At 38.5% G+C, this 14543-nt stretch overlaps 1 protein-coding gene across 1 annotated transcript in view; it reads right to left on the minus strand.

Moving 5' to 3' along the window:
• CUBN (cubilin) overlaps window positions 1-14543 on the minus strand; it is a 289660-nt gene that overhangs the window by 143809 nt on the left and 131308 nt on the right. Inside the window, exons 30-31 of the mRNA XM_060192232.1 lie at window positions 11514-11688; window positions 9401-9570 (exon numbers count right to left, since the gene is read on the minus strand). Of these exons, the coding sequence (XP_060048215.1) occupies window positions 9401-9570; window positions 11514-11688 (345 nt within the window). The remainder of the gene's footprint in view (window positions 1-9400; window positions 9571-11513; window positions 11689-14543) is intronic.

A 14543-nucleotide genomic window follows, 5' to 3' on the forward strand; every position in this document is an offset into this window, starting at 1 on the left:
CAGCCATGAATTTTGTATCCTACAAAATTATCCTTTATGTATGAAGGAGAAATAAAGAAGGCATTCCCAAATACTCAGAAACTAAAGGAATTTGCCACACTCAACCCCACCTTACAAGAAATACTGAATGGAGCCTTACAGGAAAGGAGGAAACAAAGAAACATAAGTTATCAGTGAGGTTAACAGCAGTAGACTAGAAACAAAAACACAATAAAATAGGAAAGAACAACAAGCAAATAGGGGAGGGAATTAAAAGACGAAGAAGCCTTATCAAGTGTTTGTTAATCAAGATCAACTTAAAGAAGACTTTTCTAGATAAACAATGCTTGTTACTATACACAGGTAACCATAACACAAAACAGAGAACAAGAAAAATTAGTGAGGAATTCACTACAGAAACTCATCCACACAATAGGTTAGATAGAAACAAATGGGAAAAGACTCAACAATTTAAAATAAACTTAAAACAAAAATTAGAATGGACATAAGTAAACCACATATATCAATAATCACCTTAAATGTGAATGGCCTAAATTCACCTGTCAAAAGGTACAGAGTAGATAAATGAATTAAAGAACAGGATCCATCCATTATATGTCTTCAGGAAACACACATCCAAAGAAAAGACAAACAGAAACTGAATATAAGAGGTTGGAGCAAGATGTTTCAAGCTAATAAAAAAAAGGATAGGGACAGCTATCCTATTCTCTGAGAAAATAGACTTTCATGTAAAGAAAGTAGTTAAAGATATAGAAGGACATTAAATGTTAAATGTTCAATCCAACAAGAAGATATAACCATCATAAATATATATGCCCCCAACTTAGGAGCACCCAAGTATATAAAACAAACACTTACTGAATTCAAGGGAGACATTGATAGCAACACAATAATAGTAGGAGATTTCAAAACACCATTCACAGCAAGAGACAGAACATCTAGACAAAAAAAATTAATAGAGAAATAGCAAACTTAAATGAAATCATAAATGAAATGGACCTAATATATATAGAGAGTTTTCGATCCCCAAAGTAGTGAATACATATTCTTCTCAAGTACACATGGAATATTTACAAGGATTGATCATATGCTGGGCCATAAAGACAACCTAAACAGAAATGTAAATATTAAAATTATAAAATGCATCCTCTCAGACCATAAAGGCATAAAATTAGAAATCAATCAAAAAAGGAAAAGAATTTTCCCCAAAGCTAGAAAATATGCTGAACAATAAATGGGTCATTGTAGAGATCAAAAAATAAATTAATAATTATCTTGAAAACAATGTAAATGAAGAAACCAGTTCTCAGACCTTATGGGATGCAGCAAAAGCAGTGCTGAGAGGAAAGTTCATAGCAATACAGGCCCACATTAATAAACAGGAGAAATCACTACTAAGACATCTAACAACCCACCTCAATCAACTAGTAGTAGAGTAACAAAAAGAACCAACAGTCATCCGGAAATAGGAAATAGTCAAAATCATAGCAGAAATTAATGAAATAGAAAACAAGAAGACCATTAGGAAGATTAATGTAAGCAAGAGTTGGTTCTTCGAAAGGATAAATAAAATAGATAAGCCACTACCTACAGTCACCAAGAGAAAAAGAGAGAATGCTATGGTAAAATCACTCAAAAATGAAAAAGGAGATATTACAACAGATGATTCAAAAGATTATGCAAGAGTATTATGGACACCTGTATGGAACCAACTTTGGCAACTTAGAAGAAATGGACACATTCCTAGAGTCATACCCACTACCAACCTTGACACAAGAGGAAGTAGATAAACTTAACAGGCCAATCACTAGTAAAGAAATTGAAACAATAATCAAAAGCCTACCCAAGAACAAAAGTCCGGGTCCTGATGGCTATACTAATGAATTTTACAAAACATTCAAAGAAGAACTAACAGTCATCCTCCACAAACTCTTCCAGAAAATAGAAGAGAGAACACTCACAAATACATTCTATAAGTCTAACATCACCCCAAAGCAGAAAAGGACCCCACCAGAAAAGAAAACTATAGACCTATATTCCCTGATGAATATTGATGCAAAGATTCTCAACAAAATCTTGGTTAATCGAATACAACAATATATTAAGAGAATAATCCACCAAGATAGTGGGATTCATCCCTGGGAAATAGGGATGGTTTAATATCTGTAAGTCAATAAACCTAATCCACTATATCAACAAAAGGAAAGATAAAAATAACATGACTCTACCAATTGATGCAGAAAATGCATTCAACAAAGTACAACACCCATTTGTGATAAAGGCCCTCGAGAAACTGGGAGTGGAAAGAAAATTCCTAAACATAATAAAGGCTATATATGATAAACCCATGGTTAACGTCATAGTCAATGGGAAAACACTGAAAGCTTTTCCCCTAGAATCAGGAACTAGATAAGGGTCCCCACTCTCACCATTTTTAAGCAACATAGTCCTAGAAATCCTTGCCATAGCAATCAGACAAGAAAGAGATATCAAAGGAATACAAATTGGAAAGGATGAAGTTAAACTCTCATTATTCGCAATATGTTGATAACCTAGACGGCCCCAGAAACTCTGCCAAGAAACTATTGGAAATCATCAATAAATTCAGTAAAGTAGCAGGCTACAAAATCAATACCCATAAATCCGTGGCATTTATTTATGCAAAAGATAGGTCAGAAGAAATGAAACTGAAGGAAGTAATACCATTCACAATTGAACCCAAGAAGATCAAATAGCTAGGAATAAATCTAACAAAGGATATAACTATAAGACACTGCTAAAAGAAATAGAGGATGACACAAAGAAATGGAAGAACATACCCTGTTCATGGATTGGGAGAATAAATATCATTAAAATGGCAATTTTAAATATCATTGGACATTTAAAATGGGAAAACTATTGTGGTTACAGGGGGGACAGACTTTTGGTGGTGGGGAAGATGTGGAACTCTGGTCTTATCACTATTTAGTGCTATCAATAGAAATATGACATATGGGAGGGGTGGATAGATTTAATATCTCAAGTTCCCCAACTGCCTAGACTATAGTCCTAAGCACAAATACTAGCTCTTGCTAATATTTATCTTAGATTTGCAAAATTTTCATACTCTGATAAGGGGATTAATTGTTTATGGATCTCTAAAGATGTATTGGAAAATAAAGCTCTGCAAACATCTAAATCAATTACAGCTCTAGGCCAGGTAAGTCAAGACCTTTGGACCTTGTAAGTATTTAAAATATAAGGAGGTCCAGATAGGATACCACTAGAAGCGTTCAGATCATAGGTAAGTATAATAACACAGATACTTAGCCCCTCAACTAACCTGGCTATAATAATTAATTATTGATATTTTAACTTTCTCTAAGACTATAAGAAACCCCTTGCATCCTCTTTAACACCTGCATTTCTCCTAGTCCTGGTACCTCTAGGATATGCCCATACTTCTTGAAATTCCTTTTCTATGATTTCTTACCTCCATACCATCCCTGTCAACTTTAACCAAATCGCTACTGGTACTATCATCCAGAATTATGCTGCTACTGAAATCCTACTGTGGACTGTAACCTGAGATACCAGCCTGAGAAGTCAGCCTCACAACTCTTCAAGTCTGGTGTTCCACTCTGACACCATTCTCTCAGACAATATTCTCATCAAACCTCAGATTAGTTACCAAAATCAAGCAAAACTATTATAGTTGTATGCCCTCAGGAACATGGCTAAAATAGTTTCCCTAGCTTTATTCTACCCTAAAATCCCTAATCTCATCTGCTCTGATCCTACTTTGTGGTTCATTAATCATCTTGTTTCAATTTAGGTCTTACCACCTTCCAGATACCAGGCTGCAGATGCTACCATGACTCCACCCCAACTTCTCTGGGCAGATGATCTCACCAATGTGTCCTGGACCTTCTCTTTTCCAGTGCTCTATTCCACTAGGGAAAGATAGAAACAGGCTGGAGGTATGGATTGACCAGTCAACGCCCATGCTCAGCAGAGAAGCAGCTACAGAAGCCAGAACTCCTACTTTCTGCTTCCCATAAACAACCTTGATCCATACTCCCAGTGGGGGAGAAGTGATAGGATGAAGATAAGGGGACTCTGCACTCCAGCTCCATCTGCACCCAGAGAGAGAGAAGGAAAAGGAGAGGGACATATGGAGGTAGATTTGATGTCATAAGTGGTTTAGAGGGAAAGAGAAGATTGAATCAGGAAAAGAAGGGTTAACTGTATAAATGTGGCCAGATAGTTGTAGAGAAGATGGCTGGCCCATGTCTACAGCCTTAGGGGAACTGTGGTGGATTGCAGTGGGGAAGAGTGAAGATTCAGAACTCTGGTGGTGGGAATGGTGTGGATTCAAACCCCTGTCAACATGTAATTCTGTAATTTAAAAATATAAAAAATAAAATAAAATGGTGGCTCTTGGGGAAAAAAATATGTTTTAGTCCATACTCCCAATGGGGAGGAAACTATAGGGCAAAGATGAACAGAGGGCTTTGAACTCCAACTCCATCAGGATCCAGAGAGAAGAGGAAATGGGAGGGGCATTTGGATGTATGTATATATGTGACTTGGAAAGGAAAAGAAGATGGAACCTTAAAATAATGGGCAAACATATACAAATATAGACAGATAATTATAGAAATAATAGTGAACACATATATGGAACCTTGGACAAACTGCTATAGCTTACAGTGGAGGAGTTGGGGATCCAGAATTCTGGTGGTAGAATGATGAAGAGTTCTACCCCTTTTATTTTGTTATTTTGTAAATTAATATTAAATCACTCATGAAAAAAGAGAAAGAAATAAGAATGAAATTTTGTAGAAAATAAAGTGCAGTCTGAGTAATATTATTCTTTTTGTTTCACAGAAAATATTCATTGGCCCTACACTTCTAAAAGATAATTTTCACCAAAGCGTGAAAGATTTTGTCCAATTTGGATATCTACAGGTCCTTGGTCTTCCCATGCTCCCCAGCACGTACTACACACTGAGCACAGCATTCTTCTTTTGTATTCCCAAATGTCTGTGTAAGTTCATATATCTGTGCATAATTTCCACTGCTCCTCCCTCACAGCCTCCTCTCTTGGCCTTACTAATTTCTTTCTACTAATGAAATTCTGACACTTAAATGTCATCTCCAGTGAGAAACCTTTTTTGGCTTCCAGGCTCCAGTGATTCACTCTTTCTGCTTTCTCCTGATGGTTATTACCCTTTACTCTTAGGAACACTAAATGCTAGGTGCTGTCCTATAAGAAATGACCACAAATATGTTTTTCTTCTACTGAAATCTCTGAAACCCAGAATCACAGATAGAATGCCTGATCTTGGCTCCTAAGATATAGCTCCTAATATTCCATCCCATCTTCCTCCATCCAGCACTAGTTGAATATGACCCTGAAAGTGCTGACAATTAGTTATGATTCTGATGGTGACTAGATGAACTGAGAAGTCTCTGTGACAAGTGGGTGACTTACACTACTTTTCTCCAGGGAAGCAAACAGCTAGAAAATGCCAATATTCAGCCTTAGTTACAAATCTTTCTCCCAGGGAGCTGGATTTCTTTCTTTCTTTTTTTGTCTCCAGGGTTATCATTGGGACTTGGTGTCTGCACTACAAATCCACTGCTCCTGGAGGCTATTTTTTCCTTTTTGTTGCTTATTGTTGTTATATCAACAATTATTGTTGTTACTGCTGTCATTGTTGTTGGACAGGACAGAGAGAAATGGAGAGAGTAGGGGAAGACGGAGAGCGGGAGAGAGAAAGAAACACCTGCAGACCTGCTTCACTGCTTGTGAAGTGACACCCATGCAGATGAGTAGCTAAGGGCTCGAACCAGGATCCTTACTCTTTGTGTCATGTGCACCTAACCCGCTGCACTACCACCCGGCCCCCAGGAGCTGGATTTCTTAGCCTTGCCATCATGGTGAATTACACTGCTGGTACAGTATAATTTCGATATATATATATATATATATATATATATATATATATATATATATATATATTTTTTTTTTTCTGCCTTAGATTATCGCTGGGGCTCAGTGCCTGCACTACAAAGTCACTGCTCCTGGCAACCATCTTTTTTTCTATTTTATTGGATAGGACAGAGAGAAACTGAGGAGGAGGAAGAGAAAGATAGACAGTTGCAGACCTACTTCGCCACTTGTGCAGCAACACCCCTCCCTCCCCAACAGGTGGAGAGGCCCAGGCTCCAACCTGGATCCTTGCTTGGGTCCTTGTACTTCATATCTGTGTGCTTAAGTGAGTGCATCACTTCCCAGGCCCCTATATCAATAACTTATTCAAGTGCTTGGCAGTCTCTGCTTTTAAATGCATTATGTTTCCTTTGGTGGGAACACTCCAATACCATCACACAGGAGTCCTTCCTTCTCTGTGTGGTAGGTTATCAGCATCTGCTCTGCTTATACTCTATGCTACTCACACAGTTACATAGTCACCAGTGATAGTTTTCACAGGACAAACCCCCATTGCTAAGCAATATATGATTGCATTATGTTTTCCCCTCAGGACAATTTCCTAGCTAGTTATAACATTCTTTGTTTATCATGGGGGATTAGAAAAGTATGTTTTTCTATATTTTGCTTGGCTGTTTAGGCTCCTCGGGATTACTGTTTCTGTAACTGATGTATCTCATCAGTTTTGGAAAAAGTTGTTTAATTTACTTCCATTCCATTTGTCTCTCACTTTTCCTTCTGAAATTTAAATTAAATTTATGTTATACCTTGTATGTCTTAATCTCTTTTTTTTGTATTTTTATCTTTTAACTTATTCAAGTTTTAATCCCCAGATAGATTCTCCTAACATCTTTTCTCTTCATTGCTGTCTAGTCGAACATGCTGAAATACCCTGAGATCTTATTTTTTAATTTTTTTTAATTTTATTTATTTATTTATTCTCTTTGTTGCCCTTGTTTTTTTTTTGTTGTTGTTGTTGTAGTTATTATTGATGTCATTGTTGTTGGATAGGACAGAGAGAAATGGAGAGAGGAGGGGAAGACAGAGAGGGGGAGAGAAAGACAGACACCTGCAGACCTGCTTCACCGCCTGGGAAGTGACTCCCCTGCAGGTGGGGAGCCAGGGGCTCGAACCGGGATCCTTCCGCTGGTCCTTGTGCTTAGCGCCACCTGCGCTTAACCCGCTGCGCTACCGCCCGACTCCTGATATCTTATTTTTAAGTACTTATCCAGTTCAAAAGAATTTACTTGATTCTTGTTTATATTTGCAATGTTCCTTTCTATAGTTTCCTTTGGCTATAGAATGCTTTAAGTTTGATTATTTTTATCTCCATCTTTAGTCTCCATTATCTGTTATTCATATTTTATTTATGTAACATTATCTTCTGATGTATATCTTTGATGCTGTGCTGGCGACTGAATATGAAAAATCATTGACAGAATTGAGGCCTAGGATGGTTTTATCTCCTTTTGAAGAAATGTCAAACCGCTTTTGGCAAATATCCAAGCCCTAGATTTCATTATTAATATAAGGTCCCTTCTTATGAATCCATGGCTTGAGATTGATGGGACCACTCTAGTGACTCCAAGCCAAAAGACAGTCTGCGGAGGCTCTTTCACTTTCATTTTGTCCACAATATGGAATCCTATCCAGGAATTCCCTTCTATCCAGATCCTGGAATTAAACATGCTTCCTCATTAGTCAGAGAGGCTCCAAAGTGCTGCCTGACCCATTCTACATCCACAAATACCTTCTGAGCAAAAGCAGCTACAAACACCAGTCTTACCCATGTCTCAATTATGTTTTTAAGCATCACCCAAAATATTCTAATTGTCATTGTCAGAAGAGTTGGTCTAAGTTATCATTGTGGAAAGCAGATGATAGTTTCCCTTAAGGTAATGAGTTTACATAGTAATTTAGTTTCTACTCTACTGTTTTTATAAAAAATGATTGATTGATTGATGAGAGAGGAAACACATACACACACACACACACACACACGGAAGTCCTAAATTCTACTACTTACTACTCTGATATACCTCCAGCTGAATTTTTTGAGGTGTTTTTTTTTAAGCTGAATGTTAAAATTAGTCTGTTGAATTTTGTGTAAGAAACTGTCAGGAAACTACAATAGAAATATCTGTTAGCTGGGGGCCAGGTGATAGCACAACAGTTGAAACACAAGTTGCAAAGCACAAGGACAGGCATAAGGATCCCAGTTCAAGCCTCTGGCTCTCCACCTACAGAGGGGTCACTTCACAAGCAGTGAAGCAGGTCTGCAGGTGTCTATCTTTCTCTCCCCCTCTCTGTCTTCCCTTCCTCTCTCAATTTCTCTCTGTTCTATCCAACAACAATGACAGCAATAATAACAATGATAAACAGCAAGGGCAACAAAAGGGAAAAAATAGCCTCCAGGAGCAGTGGATTCATAATGCGGCAATGACCCTGAGGCAAAAATTTAAAAAAAGAAAAAAGAAATATCTATTAGCCAAAATAAGCTGTTTTAAAAGTAAGTGAAATGTTTTTAAATATAAATAAAAGGTGGAAAAAAATTCCCTAGAAAAAATAACATCCAGAAAAAAACTAGATTAAAAAAAGAAAATATCCAAGCAACTGGACTCTCACATTGACTATAAAGTGTTGTAATGGAATATTACTCAGCTATTAAAAACAGTGAAGTCATCTCCTTTGCCTCATTTTGGATGGAACATAAAGGAATCGTATTACGTGAAATAAACCACAAAGAGAAGCATAAATATATCATGATCTCATTTATAGTTAGAACTCAAGAAAGAAGGACAGGAGGGGAAAACACAAAGTGAGTCTTAAGCTGGGCCTGGTCTATTGCACCAAAGCAAAAGAGTCTGGGGAAGGAGGGGAGAGAAGACATGGAGAGGGGTGCTGGGGTCCTGGTGCACGATGATGGTAAAGTATCTGGACTGGGGTGAAAGTTTTCTGCAGACACTGATCATGGGAGATGAGAAGCTATACCTATGTTTCAACAACCAGACTGCAAACCATTAACCCTTCAATAAAACAATAAAAAAATAAACCCTCTAAAGTGTTCATGTGAGAATGCATTACAATGTTGGCAGTAACAAAAATTTTTGCCATCTAACCAGCTAATCACTCCATCTATTCTCTTCTACTCCCCATGTTCCATCTATTCTCATTGACTCTGATTTATTCCGGTAATTCATCTACTAAGAACAGTAGATCAGAAACTACATTACTATGTACATTTTGGGATCACCTTTTAATTTGCTTTTAAATTAAAAGAAACCCCTTTTATGTTGTCAATAGCTATATTTCCTATGATTTGACACAGACAAAATTCATAGCTAGTATATTCATAAATATGCTCATTTGGTGCTGTTTTCCCAAACTTGACAGGAGACGAAGCTTGAAATTTATGTCACTTACTGCAATACAGGAGTCCTGAGGCTCAAGGTCAAAATCGGTGAAGTTCAAAAGGACATGATGCTTTTTTTCTACCTGAATTATCCAGGAACATTCAGTATTACTCCTGTAAGGACTGGGATAATTTGGAGAGTGAATCTCTCCACTGGGAGCTTGGAAAATTCCACCACAACCTGTAGGTGAGAAACCCAATTCAATAATGAGAGAAATCTTTGATGTATAAATCTCAACATATCACCTAGCAACGTAGATATTTACTTTGAACACCAGTTTTATGAGACTGACGTGCTGCCTACTGCACTAAGGAGGCAACTACCACCAATTTTATATAGTTGATGCTAAATCACTATCCACCATGAATTATTCATCCCCCCCAAAATTAAGGAAAATTAAGTAAATATTTTAAAACCTTTAAATAATAATGGCAAATGCAAATTTTAAAATTACTGAAAATAAGTACTAATGAAATCATATTGTACAAAGTCAAAAAAATGCTTTTACATTGTCCCCTTAAAATAGAACATAATCTAAGATAATTCCATATGCCTTTCTAAGAATTTCAATAATTCAATAATGTATCCTTCATTTTTTAGTGTTTTTTTCTTTTCTGCTTTCTTTCTCTTTTCCTTCCTTCCTTTCCCCTTTCTTTTTTAAAATTTTTCTATATTTATTTACTTTCCCTTTTGTTGCCCTTGTTGTTTATCGTTGTTGTTGTTGGATAGGACAGGGAGAAATGGAGAGAGGAGGGGAAGACAGAGAGGGGGAGAGAAAGAGAGACACCTGCAGACCTGCTTCACCACTTGTGAAGCAACTCCTCTGCAGGTGGGGAGCCAGGGGCTTGAACCTGGATCCTTATGCCTGTCCTTGCACTTTGCGTCACATGTGCTACTCCTGACTCCCCCTCTCCCCCTTTCTTTCTTCCTCCCCTTCTTTCTCTTTCTTTCTCTCTTTCTTAATTTCTCTCTCTCTCTCTCTCTCTCTCAGAAAGAAAGAACCACAGCATTGTTTTGGCACATGCCATCCCAAGGACTCAGGACTTCAAACCCAAGAATCTAACTCTTTATTCATGGCACCACTTTCAAGGTCATTGTATACTCTCTTTTAAAAATTTAATGCTTTGGACTTAGCAATCACTAATACTTTTGTTCCTATGATGTTTTCAAATATCTGTCAGTATCTACCTGTATAACCCACCACTTCTTGACTTTAAGATGATATAAATCAATCATGGGAAAATCCAGTATTATTTTGGGGGAGGGCATCTAAACAAAATTATAGATATCTCTAGCTGACATACTATTACTTTAATTCTTACCAAAATATATAATGAACCAGCAAGAGCTAACATAATTTTTATTTTCCCTTAGAGTTGGAAAAGTAGGACCATGGAGAGTTAGGGGTGATATTTTTGCTTTGGTATTCTCTAGCTATGTAACTCCGTCACTAACGTCTAGAGAAAATTATATTTCCTTATGAAGTGGCATTCTTTATTAGTAAGATGTGGATATGATATAAATTTTTCATTACAGTTGTAATAATGAAATAACACAATTCTTGAAGGATAGTTACAGAAAGTTCCTAGCACATAGTATTAAATATATGTGGCAATCATAAGCAGCTGTGTAGGTAGGTTAAAACCTGCTAAAATAATTTGTGTACTATTTCTTTACTTTAATAATCTTCAAGAAACTTATTTGAATTGCCTAAGCTCATGCATAGAAAGCCATTATATAATACATGTCAGTTTTGTGGGTTCCACTAATATGTGAAAGTTTGACATTTGCCATGAATCCAAAGTTCCATGTATACTATAGCACAGAGTAATCTAGCACTCTGCTGATGCCCAGATCTGAGACTGGAGGACAGACACAAGTACCTTGAGAGCAAGTGAGTTTAACCAATCACCCTGTTTCTGTTCTCATTTACCTTTTCACATACAGGGTAACACTTTTTCCACATTTTTCTGAGGAGAGTATATATCAAAGTATCATATGCCACCTGGGAAGTCATGAAGAGCTCAGGTTATGACCTTTAAACTTCTTTCCAATTGTTGGGTGAACTTTAACAAGAGCTCAGCTTAGTCAAGGTCTGTAAAATACTTCCTTGGTTCACTCACCTCCAGGAACTTCTTGCCAGGAGACATTAAAGCCTCTCCTGTTTATGGATGTGTCAGTCTTGAATCGAATTGCTAGCTCATTCCCAGTGCTGGAGACCTGCATGGGGTTTTCAGATGATCTATGGGTACACAGCTGAGCTAGTCTTGGAGAGTGAAAATCAGGGCCTCCATAGACCTAAAATGGGATATAAATGGGGGGGGGGGGGGAAGACTCAGACTGAATTACATTGAAGTAGTTACAGTCCTCACCCTGACTCTCTTTTATTATCAGCTCTTGTATTTTATTATCATTAGAGGTTGAAATCACAATATCCATGGGTGGGGATGAACTGTAAACTTGAACTGTGTTTTCAAAAGCACTCCCTCTGCCACCCGCCTCTGAAACACTCAACTTTAGACACCCATGAATGTCTGCCTGTTCCACCAGTCAAAACTGCAGTATCAAATAGATTATTCCAGAATCTTCTCTTCTCCACATCCTTTCTATGTCTTTATGGGACTTCCTGCTGTTCTTGGCAGAGTTATCACAGATAATACAATATCAAATCTGAATTTTCTAAAGTTTCCTAGGCACATAGATATTTGCATGAATCCACTGTAATTTGTGAAAGTTAAATTCATTGATGGCTATTGACCTGACAGTTCTATTTTTTAAATATTCCACTTTTCAGGCTGACTAATGTATAGGATTAAAGATTTGATATAATATTAGTGCATCTTTAGAGGTTGTAGAATTATAACCTCCTGGGCCTGGGATATATGTCAGTGGGTACATCACATGTCTTACCATGCATGGGGACCCAGGTTTGACTTCAGCACCATAGTGGGGCACCATGGAAATCACCAAGAGATCCAGGGATGGGAGAGCAGTGCTTCAGTGTCCCTCCCTATTCCCTTTCTCTTTCTCTTTCTCTCTCTGCTTCCAAGTATATAGAATGTTAAAATGGGGACCAGGGAAGCTGCTTGGTGGTATCACACATGAAATAGACTTTTGATTCATTCCCAGCACTACAAAAAAAAAAAAAGAAAGAAAAGAGAGAGAAAGAAAGAAAGAAAGAAAGGGAGAAAGAGGAAAGAAAAGAAAAACAAGTACAACTTTCATCAGTTGTTCTGTAAATCAACATAAAGCAACACCTGCAGTTCCTTTCTGTGCCTGCACCCAATGGTCATTGATAGGAATATAACCAAGAGCAACTTCTGCTCAGGAATTGCCAAGTGTGTGCCCTAGTATCAGTGTGGTTCTCTCAAGCCCCATCTCAGCAATTGTCTCCTTAGTCTCACACTCCACATCATCCTGCAGACATGGCTAGTCCAGGCACAGCCTCCAGGACACCTCATACAGGTTTCTCAATGACACCTGAGTCCTGTGTATCTCGTGTGTGTGTGTGTGTGTGTGTGTGTGTGTTTGTGTGTGTGTGTGTGTGTGTGTGTGTGTGTGTGTGTGTGTGTAAAAGACAGAGAGAGAGAGAGAGAGAGAGAGAGGTGGTTGAAGTGGGTTGGGAGGAAGCAAGGAGGGAAAGAAAAAAATCAAAAGACTTACCTATACCTATAGGTCTTGTTAAACTTGAACTTGTCCCATTTGGGGTGACAGTTTTCAGGCATAATGGAATCTGGGTCCTTCCCCCTCCCTGGCATGTACATGCTCATAACTGATAATCAGTGTCAGAAGCAATGCTCAGTGGGACATGAGTGCAGGACCCTGTCCTCCCACTTCCCACCTCTTATGTCTGGGGGTCCCCTGTGCTGGAGTAGCTCTTGCTCATGCATCAGATCCCTCATCCTTGCTCACCCTCAGAGCAGCTATTGATGGATTGAGACTCACTCAAGTGTTTTCTGGGGAGGGAAGTGAAAACAAGGAGTCTCCTCTTGGAGAGGAGTGTGTGATGTGAATCTATAATGATGTCTTTGTCTGATTAATTCCCCCCAGCCAGGCGGGAAAGGCCAAAGTGAATGAAAGTGCTGTTCCTCTGAGGGCCAAGCACAAGGGCCATAATTGCAGAGGAATGAAGCAGGCTGCTGGCTTCAGGCTTATTTTCATTAGGAGGACCTATGTTTGTGTGGCCCCGCAAGTCCCATCAAAGGCTGAAAACAGCCTTGTGTGGCGCTTTGCACAGATACATGTGCATATGGGAGACTGTCTCTTGTGTGGCATCTTTCCCACTTTCAAGATTCCCCTACCCCTCATCCGGGGTGCCATCAATAGAGCACAAACTGCCAGCGTGTGCTTCTAATCATCCAACCCCAATAAACAGCACATACTTGGAAGGAACAGCGTGCACCAGGGTTTAGTCTTCACAAAGAAAACTTGTACATCAGCAGATTTTTTGTGTGTGTGTCTTTCTCTTGAGATTACAAACATAACGGGTGTGAATCCGCAGAGCCTAGCAGAATAGACACTGCTGCTTTTGACATTCTCTGCTTCCCCTCTTATTGGGCTGGGCTCACAGAGAGGGCCTGAGGGAGCCAGCTACCCATACCAAGGATTGTCTTGGTTTGTTGCAACAAGGCAGTGAATTTCCTTTACTGTGTTTCATGCCAGTCCAGGTTTCTTTCTCAGACTTAGGGAAATATCAGAGTGTTTCCATGTGCGGAACAAAAGAACGGTACTTTTGGCTTCCACAAATAAAAACAACAGCTAGCACATGACTCTTCAAAAGAAGGAAAAGATAGAAAGAATTCCAGGGTGTGGTTCATCTAACTCTAGCATATGACTAAACTTTTGGGGGGGAAAGAATTGGTCTGGTGATCAGAGATTAAAAAAGCACTCAAGATAGAGAAGATTTCAAAGCCTGAGGTTTTAATCTGCTTTGAACACTACTTTCTGCTCTGTTAGCTCCATTTATCATTACAATTAAGCCAGCATTCCAGGGAAATGAGTAACCAAATGACTGTTGCTCAGTGCAACTGGTCACTTTCCTGACATGGATTTTTGAGGTGGGAAATGCTAGCTCCAGCTTAAATTGGGTGAGATGTAGGTAAACCCAATATCTGGCAGCATAAGGTTCTACTTGACTGTGCTGGGCAGACAGG

The sequence above is a fragment of the Erinaceus europaeus genome, chromosome 6 (genome assembly GCF_950295315.1).
Source record: "Erinaceus europaeus chromosome 6, mEriEur2.1, whole genome shotgun sequence".
Classification (NCBI taxonomy): domain Eukaryota; kingdom Metazoa; phylum Chordata; class Mammalia; order Eulipotyphla; family Erinaceidae; genus Erinaceus; species Erinaceus europaeus.